This window comes from Centroberyx affinis, unplaced genomic scaffold (genome assembly GCF_046629955.1).
Source record: "Centroberyx affinis isolate AG114_WGS23_722 - 3 ecotype Tasmania unplaced genomic scaffold, CSIRO-AGI_Caff_v1 ptg004133l_1, whole genome shotgun sequence".
NCBI lineage: Eukaryota > Metazoa > Chordata > Actinopteri > Beryciformes > Berycidae > Centroberyx > Centroberyx affinis.
In genome coordinates this window covers 78,912-95,814 of record NW_027281904.1, presented here as the reverse complement: position 1 = coordinate 95,814, position 16,903 = coordinate 78,912, and the positions used below count along the sequence as shown (strand labels likewise).

At 43.0% G+C, this 16,903-nt stretch overlaps 1 protein-coding gene across 2 annotated transcripts; it reads right to left on the bottom strand.

Moving 5' to 3' along the window:
* Nucleotides 1–880: 880 nt before the first annotated feature.
* Nucleotides 881–16,283, bottom strand: ca5a (carbonic anhydrase Va). Of its 2 annotated transcripts, none has more exons than XM_071542606.1 (7): nt 15,980–16,283; nt 12,762–12,959; nt 11,201–11,319; nt 7,427–7,522; nt 7,138–7,200; nt 5,829–5,987; nt 881–5,233 (listed from the first exon to the last, which is right to left on the bottom strand). In XM_071542606.1, exons 1-7 carry the CDS (start codon nt 16,119–16,121, stop codon nt 5,063–5,065), a joined length of 948 nt encoding a protein of 315 aa, XP_071398707.1. In that variant the 5' UTR covers nt 16,122–16,283; the 3' UTR covers nt 881–5,062. The 2 variants fall into 2 exon arrangements, with proteins under 2 accessions (XP_071398707.1, XP_071398708.1); XM_071542607.1 differs by lacking the exon at nt 15,980–16,283 and adding an exon at nt 13,152–13,286.
* Between the last annotated feature and the right edge of the window lie 620 nt (nt 16,284–16,903).

The window sequence follows — 16,903 nt, the reverse complement described above, 5'->3', positions numbered from 1 at the left end:
AGAGCCAACTCAAACCCGCCCCGGGGTTACAGTGTATAAAAGAGAGTAAACACCCCACCCTCGGGACCCCAGGCCGCTGGGTGGGGCCCCCCAAACATCCCCTCTCTGTGTCAGGGGGCTTCAAAGGTGTCAGGGGGATGGGGTGGGGGAAGAGAGAGAGAAGCAGAGAGCAGCAGCCTTTATATTCAAACCTGTTCCTACCTAGGTTTGGATCTGGCTTGGCTCAGGTGGGTCTTCTGGAAGAACAATGGGGATCTATAAATTCCCTAGGAGGACCGGGACAGTTTGTACAGCAACACGTTTCTAAGAACTGACAACTCAATTTCCCATTAATCAAACACACACCCTTCTCTTGCTTTGTGTGTTGCATACTTTCAGCTCAATACTTGGTGTCTTGGTATGTGCTGCCCATCCTCTCCTCACCGCTTCATTGGCTTGTGTGTGCTGAGCATTCCAATAATGCCTGGCTTATTGCTGTTTATTTCCCACCATGCCCTCTCATGAGATGGTACTATGCACCAAATAGAGTTAAGTTTGTGAAATGCTCCCTTGTGGTTCAGCTCTGGTCATAAATTCAAACCAATCCGCTTCTACAGCACCATGTGTTCCCCATGCCTGCCTGTCCTCACTGGTCTTACTCCATTCTTTGTTGTCACACAGCTTGTCCTTCCACTTGTGTTCAGAGCTACAGTAGAGCTCATGACAATGAAATGTATAACAAAGCTGTACTCACCTTTACACAGCCATCATTATCTCACACTCACTTTTCTTCTCTACTTTCTTGGAGTCTTTTGCACCCAGTATAGCTTTTCTAGGTTAAAATATCTCCAAATGGGGAAATACTACAAACACAAATACAAAAAACAAACACAGATATACATACTTTTCAAACCACTCATTACTTTAATGTTATACATTTTGTATTCATATATCAGCTTCTTTTAAATCATCTTTACATCTTTACATCCATAGTATCTGATCAACACGCACATTGTTTGGTTGTTTTCAGCCTTCCCCTGAGGAGCAGGGGTCTCCGGGAGCAAAACACGTCCTGGTTGCACAGCTGGACGGGGCCAATAAGGAGCCATCCAGGTGGAGCAAGGCATGCTGGGAGGGGAGAGGGGCCTTGTAGAGCCCTGCAGGGCAGGAATGTTGGCTGCCCACTGATCAAATAAACAGCTAAAATATGCACTACATACAGCTTAGTGTACAGCATACATGACTACACATTCAACGAGCCTGGGGCACGCACCTGCTAAAAGACCACACAGAACTAGAGAGGGCGAGGGGAGACGTACCAAGGGTGTAAAACATCATGACAACACCATTGTACAATACACCGGCTTTAGAAAGGTAGGAAAACTCCTATCAAAGATGCAAAAAATGGTGAGATTTGCAACTCCCGAAGGCGTACTGTGACGCATAGAGATGGTGTAAAGAGATTTTTCAGTTGTCACCATCTCACTATGTTAAACATCTCTGAAGGACGTTGCCACCGACTCCATCTTTACAGCGATGGCAGTTTAGACACAATTCTCCACAGATTGAACAGCACAGTGACATTGGAATACACTGGTATGCATTGGTAATGCATTCTGGCAAAAATAAGGTGTAAAAAAAACCCAAAAAACAAAACTTAACATTAGTAAAATACCATGAAACATGATGAAGGCAGGTCATGGTGCGTAACTCGAATACATCAATAAAACACTATTGTACAATGTGAAGGCAGCACTGGGTCCCTTGTCTCCAAATTATGATACGTTTAACACCAATTGTCTTCTGCATCATCCCGAAAAAAACACAAACAAAAAAAAAAAAAACAGCACATAAGCAACATTCCCAAAAGGGTTATTGATGAACATGATCAAAATATGTTAGGATGAACATTCCCCAAACCACAATCTTAAAAAGCACATGGTGAAAAAAAATGCAGCTTTTCATAACTCTCCTCAAACTTGCCGCCCGTCCCATGTGGCCCCTTCAGTGTTTATCTAGTGCGTCTACAGGTTTCACAACGAATTAACATCACACCAACGGCTTCAATGCATATCACTTAGCAGCAGCACCAGTCTTTTCAATACGTAGCCAGTTAGCGTTGTCCATTCAATGCACAGCCTCATGCTGGGCCTCGGCTAATGGAAGACCTACTGGTGGGCCACTGGGGAGATGGAGGGGGGTGTAAAGGGTGTGTGTGTGTGTGTGCAGGGGAGGGGAGGGACGGCTCTTTCAAAAGGGAGGGGGGCAGTTTGGACAGTTGCATTGTTACTGAAGGATTACGAGGACAACCGTAACCTCAACTCAACAGTGTACCAATAGAGGCAAGTAGATAATGTATCATCGGCCAAATCCAGACACGCACTCTTTGATGTGGTCTCCTGTCCTTTATTGCAATATTTTTTTGTGACAAGAAACCATACACATTTCAGAAACGAAATATGTAATTTCATATCAAAGTGTGTGTGTGTGTCCGGATATGGCTACAGTTACATTTACAGCTTTCTCTCCCTTCCTTCTCTTCCTTTCCTTTCTCTCTTTATCTAGTTCATCCCACCCCAGCTGAACAGAACAGGCAAAAGCAAACTTCCCTCTTTTCTACCTGTCAGTCTCTGTTTTGCCCTTTGCTTCTCTTAATGTCTAGCTCACCAGCTCATTCTCTCTCTCTCTCTCTCTCTCTCTCAGTGAGGCGCACCCAGTGCACCACTACGGTTGGATGTGGGCCCAAGCAGGCAGATTGCCAGACTTGTTTAGCATGATGCAAGGTTGCATGGACTTGCTTTTGACATCATCATGCAATGCACTGAGGCAACGTCTTTAGTTCTGTTGTAATAAATTCAAAATAGTCCTTTTGCATCAATTCTGGAGAAAGTAAAAATCAAACAAACATGGAGGAATGCTTGATTTACCTTAGTTTACCAGGTGAGGCTTTCACCTTTAAGGCTGTCAAAGCTCTGGATAAGGTAAATCAAGTACACCTTAAGTAGCTCAGATGGTGGAAGCCATTATAAATATATCTTTTAGACACTGGCGAGATTGTGTTGCCAAGCAAGGTGATACATGAAGCTATTACAGTCAGTTGGTCCCACAGTGTCGCCTGTCTATCTAGCTCCCTTCCCAAACTCTCCTCCCCTTATGTCGTGTCCACCACTGCTATTCGTGGTCGTGACAACTGTGCGTTTTGACATTATTCCAAAAAAAAAAAAAAAGGTCAAACCAGTTTAGGTCAGTTCAGAGATTATACATTACAGTACACCAATATTTCTCACTTTTCAAACTCAATTCCCACACCAAGAGAGCGAAGAACCACTTGATTTGTCCTATCCTGTTGCTCTGATCAATCTCCAAAATATGTGCAACAGATGACGGCACAGAAAACCGACAAAACCAGACAGACGTGAGCCAGACTAATGATGATAGCGACACTCTACCAACAGCAACTCTATTCTATCAGTCGACCTGGCAGCCTATTGGAAAGTTACAGCGGCGAGGATGGTCGGGTTAGTACCGTTCCAGTGGTCCTGAGCTGATTGGCTGAGGCACAGTGGTTTGCCTTGGAAGGAGCTCTGCTGTGGCCGAAGGCTTCACTGCACTGACTACATTTACTTCATTCAAATTCAGTTTAATGAGCTGAAGATAAAAGAGGAAACGTCTTGTCTAAATCTTATGTTAGGCCAAAGCCTGCTGCTGTACCGGTAGTGTTCAGAACCACTGTGCTCAAGTCGTAGCTTGATGGAATTAGAGTGGAACGGATCCACATTTCATTTCATGAGTCACACACAGAAGATTCAAGGCACTGTGGTCATGGTACCTAGACTACTGTAAGACTGCGTCATGGAAGAGAACCGATCATGTCAATCAGAATATTGTTCAAATAAATGCATGTGCTACAATAACCTGGCATACTTGTGCATATTAGTAACATATTTAATGTAACCGGGGCTCAGCAGAGTTCCCTTTAAAACTCTACAGCGAGCGTTCGGAGGTTTGAATGTTGAGCAACTTTGAAGTTCCAGACTGCAGCACACATGCTGCATCCACTCAACCGATCGGAGAAAAGCCGTCACAAGGGAGTTAAAGAAAAAAAATATTCTCTACCCTTGTCTGACTGCCAGATGTATATACTCTCTTAAACTCTGAGTAACAGATTAAGAAGTACATTCTATTCATCTTAATAAACTATAGATGACAATAACAATAATTAACAAACCCAACAACCAACAATTAATGATTTTAAAAGCTAAATGACACCATGGTAGTAAAATAACCTATGGTATTTGATATATATTTACTCTACTGGAGAGGCACACTCCCCAGTCAGTAAATCAGTCAGTTTTAAATCTCCTGGGCGTTGTGCAGTAAACTGGCAGCAGCTCCAACCTCCATATATGGATATAAAAGTCAGACTCTGCTGTAGTACTGACTATGGCCAGCACACGGTGCTGCTTCCATTCTCTGTATAGAGTTGCAGGTGAAAACTCATGTACAGTAACTGAATAAACTGTGACTGTTGTAGGAGGCATAATAAATAGGATTGACATTAATAAAATGAGTAAAAACAACATAATTTCCCCACAACAATCATCACCATTATCCCTTATTGATTAAAGGAGAAACAACTAATCTGCCTTTTGGTGAGTAAAACCATTCAGAAGAGAAAGAAAAAAAAAAACCTGAACTACCCCAGGAGTTTCAAAAACTTTGTCTGTCTTTGTGACTCCCCTACATACACCATGTAAAACATTTTTTTTTGTTCTGTAAAAAAAGAACCTTATTCACCCTATAAAAGAGCAGAACGGAAGTTCTTCGGAGGCTGCTTCGTCACGCTAAAGGAGTTTATACTTTAAAAGTCCTGCTAATGAGGTGAATCTAAAAGGTTTTTTTTGCTTCAACTGCTGAACACCAAGGCTGCGGCGTCATGATGATGATGAGTAAGACTAAATCCCCCTCCCTCCCCAGCACCCGGATCCCCCAGGGGTGAGTGTTTTGGTACAGTCAATGTGTAATGGTGGTCATTGTGTGTGTGTGTGTGTGTGTGAGTGTGTGTGTGGGGATCCGGCAGGGGTCAGTGGGTGTGGTGGTCGCCCTCGGCCGACGGCGCCCCCTGCAGGAAGGGCGTGAAGGAGGAGCGGACGGTGCGACCCCGGAGAGGCTGCTGCACGCGGAAGTTGTTCACCATGCTCTTCTGCACTTCCTCCTCCGCCGAGGTGAAGAGGAGGCTCCGGAAGACCGCCAGCTAAGGAGAGAGAGAGAGGGAGAGAGGGAGACAGAGTCATTTTCTGCTCTCTACAGTACTGACATGTACAGTACTTCATATCTTGAGCAATCCTGTTGGCAGTGAGAGCAGTGATTCACGCTTCTGTCACCCTACCGAACACGCAGAAATGTTGTCATGCTAGTTTGGCTATTCTTTTTGACAGGATTCCATATTGTTGCGGTGGAGCCGTGCTTCCTCACACTGAACAGGATTGACCTTTACATTCCTGACGTTGCCCTCGCTTTGTGTGGTTTGATAATGATAAAATTTCTACTTGAAAGCAGCTAGCAGAGGATGAGAAGAAAACAACGCCCAGGAGGAGGAAGAGGTGGAGGTTTTTTAAATGACACCAGAAGCCCTCTAGCGGCTCGTTTAGCTACAGCTCTTATTCAGCTGTTTGAGCTCTGAACTATATTTACTTACATCCTGTTAAAATTACTTTAATGATGTATCTCAGTATTTAAACAAAAGTGTTAACAGCCAAATTACAAAAGTAAACATTGATCCCTGTGAAGAAATATTCAAATATTTGCTTTTTATGTCCCATCCCTAACACACACACACACACACACACCTGGTCGTGGCTGACTTCTATGTGCTGCTTCATGACGATCCAGGTGACGGCCTCTGTCAGAGGAGGTGTGGTCAGAGAGCCGTGGTACGTCCAGTAGTCATCAATGTTGGCGGGCAACAGACAGGCAGGGTCAAACCTGGTAAACTCTACTACACTGTCCTACAGACAGACAGAGGGAGACAGACACACACAGACACAGAACATGGTCAGGTTAACTTGTGCGTTCAATTGTCATTAATGTTCTGACCGAGAGACAAGTGGGATCACTGCAGAAACACACAAATTCACCCAAGCAGTCAGGCATGTAACCACACACGGGCAGACAAGAAGACACCAAAGATTCTTAAAATATGAGTCAATGTGAGTAAAATATGAGTCAGTCCCCACATGACAAATGTTCTAGTATGTTTTCATTACACGTGCTCAAATAGAGATCTGTGCAGAACAACTACAGTAGCATTGCGCCATAGACACTAGGTTCTTGGCAATAAAATGTCACAGTTGAGTAATACACACTAATCTTGCCAGGTATTATTAGTGATAAGCAGTGATGTAGTAGTAAATAAAAAGGATGGTAAACTATGACTTCTAGTTACAGATCATCAAAAGGCAAACAACCACCAAGATACACAAAAATCAATATTATTTTCAGAAAATAATTCAATTCTGTTTTATACCTTTATGTAACTTCCATCAGTTTGATAGCAGTTACTATGATATGTGCTATGAATTTACACCATAAAAGATTTATATCAGCCTAAAAAGATGGGTAAAGTGAGTTTAAGTGGGTTTACCCGCCACTAAATCCCTGGTGTTAAGCTGTCTGTAAAACTCATGCCTGTGAGTGGGGGCTGTCTGATCCGGTCTGTACTTTCTGGATTGGACCCCTAGAGGGAGTCAGTCACCCTACAATAAAGTGCAGTAACCATTACTGAATCTTTTTTTAAAGCCTTCAGATGAAGAATCACCAGTCTGTTTTCCCATTTCTGAAGGATCAACATACTTGGTCACTGGTCTGATGAATTCATTTGGAGTTTCTCGACTCTGGATGGCTGCACATTTCCAATTTCCAAATCTATCTCACATTTTATCTCTGGCTTTCTCCAACTCCTATCCACCATCCCATTCTGAGTTCTTGGTGTCTCTCTTTTGGCCTCACACCATCACAGGGGGCTTGCTATAGTTGCAAAGAGCATTTGCTAACTCAGCACAGGCCACAGTGCGGGCCTGACACACCACCCAAAAAAGGCAACAATGTGTGGGGGGGACTGTGTGTTGTGTGTGTGTGTGTGTGTGCGTGTCTACTAACCTTGTGTCTGACTGCAGGCAGGGCGTCCACCAGTTTCTGCAGCCCCTCATGTCTCTTCCCCACCTAAACAAGGATTAGACATGAAACTGGATTACTTACTAAAATAAAAGTGTGTGTGTGTGTGACTCAAAGTTTCCCCTGTACATGCTCTTGGTGAAGTGGAAAGCCCTCATTCAGGCCAAAATTCTCAGTTAGAGAATCAAAAGAACTTGTATTTCACTAGGTGGCAGCTCTTCCAGCCGCAGAAACCCTGGTGTCTGTGTGTGTGTGTGTGTGTTTGTGTGTGTACCTTAAGGAAGACTCCAATAACAGCCAGTCCGTTGTCCTCCATCACTGCCTCCTCAAACAGACTGTACTTCTCTGAGTTCCAGTGGACCAGGTGGAGCTGAGAACACACAGAGTATACAGACAATCCATGAGTTTATGTGTATATGTGCACGTGTGCCTGTGTGTGTGTGTGCTTGCAAGCAGGAATCTCTCTCCTCCAGTCTCTCTAACCCATACCCTTGATCTTTCTAACCTTGATCCTTGATCCTTCTACTCTTGATCCCTTGCCCACTGTCTCTGTCCTCCAGATGACTTACTAATTCCCTGTTGCCTTTTCAAAATAAGAGTTGTCTTCTTGTCAAATGCGATTATGAATACTAACTGTATTCAATCTGACGTATTTTGAATTTATTGCATGGTGGGAAATGACAAGAGGAGAGAATAGTTATGGAGAGAGCAGGGAGTGAAAATGCCAACTAGATAGTTGTTGTAAATGAACTAATGGATGGCTATTTCAATGGTGACATCTGTACGTGTCCTAAGACTTTATATGGAGAATGAAATAATTCAGCTAGTCTTAGAGAACAAAACTTTAATGTTAAAAACCAATGTGTTTCAGCTGTATTAGCCTTCATCAAGGTTAAGGACTATGAATGCAATTTGGTAATCCTGATGAGGGCTATTACAGCTGAAACGCATTCGTTTTTAACATTAAAGCTTTGTCTATTCTCTAAGAGTAGATAAATTATTTCGCTTTCATTCATGCATCAGGTTACAGCTGATGTTTTGTCCCGAGACTTTACATAAACAGAAAAATAATCCCTTTGTCCCTGATGAAAGTGGGATGCTGAAAGGGTTTGGCAATTTCGGCTTCATGCTTTTAAACACACACACACACACACACACACACACACAGATCCTCTTTCACTCTGCTGGGATCACAGGTCAGATGATGTGAACCCTCATAACCCTGGAAATACAAACTGATCACAGCTTCACTGCTATCATTTACAGTCACACTGGCTGACCAAACCCACAAAGTTTTCACATATGAGACCTTCCACCAAGCTGTATCAAATTCATTCGATTGAGTCAATGGGTCAAGGAAGGTACAGATGAAGCTATTCCAGGTTTTAATATTGACTATATAGTTGACTATTATTTTAAACAACCTTCTCAGGAGCCTTGTACATGGAACAGGCATGACAGGAACTCATTCAACAGCCTAATGCAAGGAACAGACAATAGAAATTTTACATGACATTCTGGGGGTTGGACATTTGAGATTTTTCTTTACGTGATCAATGAAAAAGGTCTTCCGCAAACTTAGATATGGTGGCTTTAAGCTCCATTGACTTGCACCATTGCTGAAAGATTCAGACAAATTGTGCCTCTACAGCACCTCAATAACCAAAACACTGAACAATTCTCCAACTTGCTGTTACACCAAAAGACATCATTCCTATCACATCAACTGTAAGTTTTAAATTTTAAGATAGATTTCCTGCAAACATACCCTTAGGTCTAATCAGGGCTCTATCTCTGTTAGTTTAATAGTTAGGGTTAAAAAAAAACAATAATCATATAATTAATCTAATCATCTAATCTAATTAAATCGTCTTGATCTATTCATCTATTTAAGAAATCACCAAAATCTAATCAATTGTTCCTTGGCCCAAGGCCTATCTGTCCACCAAACTTCCATCTCAGCAGAGGTAACAAGTCACACAGGCTTTCAGCCACAGTTTACAATTAGTTAACAATTCAATGGCCCTAGTACCCACACTTATATATATTGCATCAGTCACATTTCTTAAAGCCAGATGAAAAACTGGAGATCAAAACAGAAATAGATTGGGTATAGCGTAGTTGTGACTAGTACACTGAGGTTTATACATTGCCATCATTTAGGCCTAATATTATTTCAGGTCTGATCATTTGTACATAGCCACCTACAGAAAGCTATATGCTTGCAAACACACACAAGCACACTCGTTTACATGCAGAGATGGAACAAAGTTGTCAGTCAGGGCTGTAACTTGATCCTCTACACACACACACACACACACACACACACACACACACACACACACACACACACAAAGCGTTGAGTGATGAGAACCATGACTTGGGCACATTCCCAGTATCACCAACAAGGGCTTGATGTAGGGTGTGCGCACACACGCACATGCACACACACACACACACACACACACACACACACACACACACACACACACACACACACACAGCGCCAGTGGAACTTGTTACGTAAGAGTGCTGAAGTGAATGGAACAACATGAAAATAGACCTGCTGTGGTCAAGTGTGAGGCAGGTGGGACCAGGGAGGACAGACAGTAACAGTCTCATAATCCCACCAGCTGACTGACAAACAGGAGAGCTTTATGGTACAACAGACCCCTGAGGTATTGACATAAAAGTGACAACCAGAGAAAACGTGGATTATGCAGTTGGGGTTAAGAAAAACCTAAAGGGCTTTTATGAAAGATGATAAAAATACAAGAGAATTAAATGTTATGGTTATGGCTATATAAGCTGTAGATACATGCCTGATACAAAGAGCCTATATATACATTAGAGGAGGGGTAAATCCTAATGTAGACACAGTATGATAAAGCCAGTCTGGCACCATAGTATTATATCAATAGCATCAACTATCAGTATTTTTCCAGGCATTTCAAGGGTGACACATGAACAGAAGAAAAATGTCTGTTACACAAAGCCAGCATTTACACTGTTTAAATGGTGCAATAGGGGATGTGATTGATTTTCATTCATTCATTACTTCCTCCATACTTCTTCTTTTAACCCTCATGTGACCAGTAAAGTTGACTAAGGAAACATTTGTCTTTACAGCAATTGTCTGGTGGGAGTAGTTGCAGACAACTGCAAAGTCATTCTGGTTTTGTCCATCTCTGTATTACCTGCCCGCTGATATAATGAATAACAACATATGTGTTTTGACTTTATCATTCACATGCTTGGCACACACAATAACACACATGCCTGCTGAACATGTGACTCTGCACCGCCTGTGTGCTCGACATGCTACAGTGATCCAGTGACAGGTACGTCACTGTCTCTTAAAGGAACAACAGAGGGTGTGTACAAGAAAGTGTATGATGCCAGGATACTGGTGTTACAGGTATGGGGGGTATTATTACATTATTATAATGAGAAAGGGCTACTCTACCCTCTGTCCACCTTGTTTACTAGTCTAAATGCATTCTGCTACTATTAGTTGTATTACATGAAAGGGGGAAGGTCACCAAGAGGAACGTCACCAAGCCAAACTTCAGCCATACTAAAATTATTTGACCCATGAATGGTCCAGTATTTCCCCGAGTTAAAACCATCTTCATATTTACAGTATATATTTTATATAGGGACATGCCTTGAAGATCTAGAAGCTAGTTTTCACTTTCACACTGTTCTTGACTATATTTCACTGACAGACTTTTTTCATCCTCACCATAACTGACTTCTGGAAAAGCTCAGCCTCAGCCACAAGTTGTTCAGGTACAGTGGCGTCCCATTCTACCTCTTTCACGTTTTCCTTTACAGTATTATAAACATATTTCCTATTTTTTGGTATGTCATATTGCTACCATTTTTCATTCATTTTTTTCCCTTTGTCTCAATAAGTTCTACTGCTACTACTCTACTGCTGCTATTTTGCACACCCACTTAATGTAACCCTACATACCTATTTCACCTTATCTTATCTATCTTAGTGCATGTGTACTATAGCGTTCCAGTATGCCTTATATCCCACCTCTGCAGGGAACAGCCTCCTGTCCACGGTGTGCTCTGACCCCCAGGCGTTGCTCTCACCCCAGTGGAAGTGGAACTGGCACAGCCTGAATTTGTCTTCCAGGGGGCCTCCTTTTAGCGCTGCACCAGGAAGTGAGAGGACAGAAACGTGTGTATCAGTAAATCATACAATGGGACTGTCACAAATTTCACAATCCTAACACAAGAGTAGAGGTTAAGGAGGTTAAAGTAATATTTCACATGGGGTGCAATTTGTATCTGTGACGGAAGGTGCGCACATGTAACCAGAGTGACACATTCACCCTCAACACCTGCTTGTGACATTAAAGCAAAGTTTCCATGCAAGCCCTCCTTTACAGATGATCACACAAATGGACAGTTACATCGGATCGCATCTGTAACTGTTTAATCTTTGGTCCGGTACAATTATCTACCCAAGGGAGGAAATGTTGACGCACAGGACGTCTGCTAAAAAAACAGGTTGTTCAGACAGTAACATTGACCTAGAAACTTCTGCAAAACATTGAAAGAGTACAAACATAAACCCCTGGCTTTTATAGACCCTATAAACCATTTCCTCAGAGGATTATCAATGCCCAGTATACCACCAACAGATAAAGAGGGGTTATTGGAACATAATGTTATCAACAAGAGATGAAACATGCTATTTTGTTTGGTCAGGAACATCAGTTATAACCCAGTGCCAAGATCACCCCACTACTAGCTTTGTTTATGCCATTATTATAAAAAAAAATACTATTCTAAATATTTCACTGGTATAAACCATCAGCCAAACTAAAATTATGTGATTGCTAAAAAAAAGTATTTAATGTCTTTTGAAGCTTTGTTTGCAATGTTTCCCACTTTAGTAAAATAGACCTATAATTGGCGTTATAATGGGTTAGGAAAGTTAACAGCTCTTTAGTCTTTTAGTGCAGTTCGATAATTATACCTGTATTGTATAAAATGACTAACACTCTAAAAACAGTCTATAGTTTTTGAGGTCAGACGAGGCACGCGAGTCACATGACAGTCACACGCTCCATGTGGCCACTGTGGTTTTTATCAACGGGTTGCAGTGTAGCATTGATTACTGGATTTGCCTACAGACCAAGGGCTATTTAGAGGAGGTTGAAGGAAGGGGTAATTCCTTCGGGCAGAACAAAACATGAAACTAATTCCCTTAGTTAAGATTTCTCTTGGTTAAGAAATCCCTCAAGATTTAAGGGGAAACAACAACTGGCTTGCTCTCAATTCCCCTTTTTATCTCTCAACAAGCTGCCCTCTGTCTACAGTGTAGCATTAAGTAATGGGAAATGGGCAATAAAATAAAAAGTGAATGAAAGAAAGAGTTTCCAAAGGGGATGGGATTAATGGTGGGATTGAGGGGGATGGCAACCCCTTGTTAAAGTTACACTCACCTTCCCTTGCAACCCTTACAGATTTTAGGAAGATGTATAGGGAAACAAAACAGCAATTTACTAGCACTGCTTTTATTAATTTCAATCAACCCCACACTGGTTATATATATTGCTTGCATGAAGGCACAATGCATTACTTACTGGATTTGTCTGTAGTGTCATCGTACTCGACCAGGAAGGAGTAACCGTTGTTCCAGATTTGTTGGCAGGTCTGCGGGTCGTAGTCGGTGGTCAGAGGCTTCAGCTGTGGGTCAAAGACGCTCTTTCGCACCACGATATCAATGGGAGACTGACGGTCACCTCCTGGCACCGCAAGGGGTCCCTGCCACATGGGATGCACTGGAGGAGAGAGGAGAGGAGAGGAGAGGAGAGGAGAGGTGAGGAGAGGAGAGGAGAGGAGAGAAGAGAAGAGTGGTAAATTAAAGAGAAAAGTAGAGGTGATTTTAAAATTTCAATAGCCTACCAACAGCTGACAAGAGAGAGCTGTCAACAGAAAAGTTAGAGGAGAGAAAAAAAATTGCTGACACCTACATTTTATGCCGCACTCTCCTGCTCCATGCATATTTAGACAGTCCATTTTGAAAAAAAATGAATGTTGCCTCTTAAAAAAAATAAAATAAAATTCAAACACTACACAGTGACAGTGCTAGCGATCTCTCAGAAATGCATGCAGCCTCCTGCTCCTTCCTTGAGCCCGTTAGAGGGAAATGAAAGAAGTGGAGCAAGTGAGCAATATACTTCCTTCTAGCCCTTTTTTTTCCAAAAAGGAAATTACAAAATACTAGAGAGACGTGGGCTGGCTGTACAGAAAGTGACACGCGGAATGTCCTGGCACGCCCCCAGCTCAACTCCACAGCGGGGGGAATCAGAGCAGGACCTGTGCCCGGTCAAACAACAAACCCAGGCCAACGGTTGTCAATGGAGCGGCCCTCTAATTACCCAAACCTCTGCTCTCTTTCCCTACCTCATCTCTTTCTTCTCATTTGCTCACTCTTGAAATCCATCCAATGAACAAAAACATTCAGGCCACGACACGTAAAATAAAATCCTCCCGTTAACTCTCCGGTCAGTGCTGAGAAAGGTCTTAAAAAACCGGGTCAGTTTACAGCATTGTTTTCCTCTCTGTTCACACAACACAAGCCTTCTCTTGTGTTGCGTGTATTCTAGTCCGCAATCTTCAGGAAAATCTTTAATTTAACCCGCCGTGAATCGGTGTCAGCTGCACAAAAGCAGCTCAGTCTACTCTACTGTTTTGCTCGCTATTCATCCAGCACTTGTGATTTCTGCTGAGAGCTCAGCTGAACAGGTCTGACTGGGAAACGACCTTCATCTTCATCGGATTTCACTAGACTCCTCCACGGGGAGTTGGCTGCCCGGCTCTGTGTTATTGGACAGACACACAATAAGCATTCACACACATTAACTGGGCGATTGTCAACGGCGAGGCTGTCCTGATGTAGCAGTCAAGTGCCGTGTCACTCCCACAATGCAATTCCTCATTCCTGAAGGAGTCACATGATTGTGAGATGTCTTGAATCAGAAAATGACAGGCCGTATCTGAAGACAAGAGCCATAAAAAACAGTTAAGTCTTCTACATGAACAGTCACAAGCAGTCTACTGTCTGCATGAGAAACATGCATGAATACTAGTTGGATGGCCTAGTGGCTGAATGACTGTCCTCGAACTGAAAGGTCACAGGTTTGATTCCCTGTCCTGCCTAAGTGTCCCTATGTCACTCAGGATAACTGAGTCAGCTAAATGCCTAAAATGTTAATGTAGTTTTTTCCAAAAATCAGTATCCCACTTTACCAAGCCAGTTTTCCTGTTAAAATGATGGAGGTAGGCCTGCCTGCTTCATGGAAATACAGAAATGCATCACTTCCCTGTGAGTCAGGTGTTTTTACCTGAAGTGTGTCGAAAGCAACAATGTCTCGGGGGCAGGAAAAATAACAAGTACATACAGTGTGCAGTGCGGCCACAGGGACACATCAACAGGCAGGCAGACGGACTAACGGGCAAACAGGCAGTCAGACCGACAAGAAACTTAATTTAAAGCAAGCATGCAACTTTACAGCAAAACCAAAAACCATTTCATTGAGCCTTAGTTAGACGGGCCCCTGTGCAACAAGCTTGTTAAAGTTAAATATGAACTCTATTTATTGTCTGGTTGAACATAAAAGCTCTGGAGCACTGAACCATTCCTCCACCTCCAACGGTTACTCTCACGTTGACTGTGTGGTTCAGGCTGGCAGAGGATGAAGAACAAGACAAGGCCCGCGCGTGTGTGTGTGTGTGTGTGTGGGTGTGCGTGTGCATGCGTGTGTGTTATCGGGTGTGGAGGGGAAGTTGTCGTGGCTCGTCAGACAAGCTTGGGTGTCTAACATTCAGCGGGCACAACAGAATAAGGAAATGAATCATACCAGTGGTTTTAAAGTCTGCCATTCACAAGGAATGAATGCTCTTTCAGCAGCATGCAACGTGCTCATCACAACTGCACATGCATCATATAACCGCATCCCCCTTTATTGGTTTGTAAGTGTTTGTTGTTGTGTTTATAGATCTGTGTACTTCTACTCTTCTTCTATGTTCTATGCAATTTCAATAATGTAAATGGGGAAAAAAGGTAAGATGCTATAGACCAAATTACATTTAATGTACACCTACCAAATGTGCTACTCTTGTGCTAGCAATAGGCCCATGCAGAGCACACATTATTCAGGATATTCTCAACTGACAGGCTATACCTTCTGGGTGTAAAATAGACGATGAAGGCATAAATAGTGAAAGTGTAAAACAGGAAAACAGAAAAGTCCTTAATGTCCCTATGTGAGCTGTGCATCTGAAAATTAATGAAAATGGAAATACCACCTAGACACCTTCACATATAGGCCACTATGTAGGCCAAAGGGCCTGCTAGGCTTGTGAGCCAGTGGTCCGGAATATAAACACTATAGACTATACAGCTGCAATGAAACCCTGGACCTGGCAATCTGCGTCAACAACAGCTGGGTCCATAAAGTCACGTTTGACCCAGATCCAGTGACGAGCAGAGTCCAGTCCAGGCTTTCCGAGGCTCTTCCAGCACGTTTTGAGATGAAAACAAAGTGACCATTTATTGATAGTGTGTGACCGACAATGAAAGGGTTTTAGAGGCACATGAGAGCCTGCTGCACTGACCCAAAACCAAACCACTGACATACACTGAAACAGACACTGCCCAGTATCGTTTATGCGCGAGACCAAACGAGTCCTTTGAAGCAGTGATAATGAAAGGGGCGCAGCAGTTTTTAAAATGCTGGCGAAAATAATCCCTGCGTTACTTGCTAAATCGACCATTTATGGCTTCAACAGTACTTACTCTGCGACAGCACATATTTGCTTGAACATGCCGTGAGGTTGCATCTTCTGACGGGGATTAGCCGGTGACTCTTGGCTTGTCTGGCGAGCTGTCGATGGAGCTGGGAAGCCAGAGGTCTAACTATCGATGACAAAGTCACCATATTGAGCAAGCTAGCGTTACCAGCTTCGCGATGGCGGCAAGGGGAGAGGTTCAAGAGCTCCTTTATCGTCTTTCGTCGTGTTGTTTTACTTGTAAGTCTCCCTTCAACTCCGCAAAACTTGCTGCCAGTGTAGAGCCTCAAAACAAAACTATCGCTTGACTGCTCTTCTCCTCTGTCTCTGCCCTCCTACCGTTTGACTGGAGGCGGGGAAAGAGGGCAGGGTTTCCCTTTACAGACGTTCAAAATATGACCGCAGAAGTCAACGACCGCTTCCCCGGCATCTGTAACGTCAATTCAACCCGGTTGAGACGCGTCGTTGCTTGTCTAAAGCCTCCATGAATGATAAGGTAAGGCCTGTCAAATACAGACCGTTGGAAAACTGTTTACTCTGCAGGATGCGGGCAAGGGGACAGGAGAGAGGGGGGTGGGGGGGTCTCCACCGGACTGACCAATCAGCGGGCTCCTCTGAGGGGCGTTGATGATGATGCTTTGAAAACCTATAGGGTCCCACTGCATGGCATTAAAGGACAGGTCAGTTTCCGAAAAGTAGGCATGAAGTAATACTTTAATACGCTTTACCTCCATATTCACCATCTTCCAATATCACAGAGCCGTAGGACGTCCTGCCTGAGGGACCTAGGCTAGCTGATTCATTCAACCTAGGCTAGCTGAATCATTCAAGTCATTTACATCACTTATTAAAATGATTAAAATGCTCTTTTAGACTTGCTTTTATGTCATTGGTTTTTTCCCACTTGTTGTTGTTTATGTCTATTTCATTT

Bases quoted from the DNA above. Each gene is read 5' to 3' on its own strand.
- ca5a (XM_071542606.1), bottom strand. From the start codon at position 16,121: ATGGTGACTTTGTCATCGATAGTTAGACCTCTGGCTTCCCAGCTCCAT. The intron at 11,320-12,761 runs GTAAGTAATGCA...TTCCTGGTGCAG, and splicing joins TGACACTACAGACAAATCCA to CGCTAAAAGGAGGCCCCCTG. The intron at 5,234-5,828 runs GTGTGTGTGTGT...CTCTCTCCTTAG, and splicing joins TAGAAGTCAGCCACGACCAG to CTGGCGGTCTTCCGGAGCCT.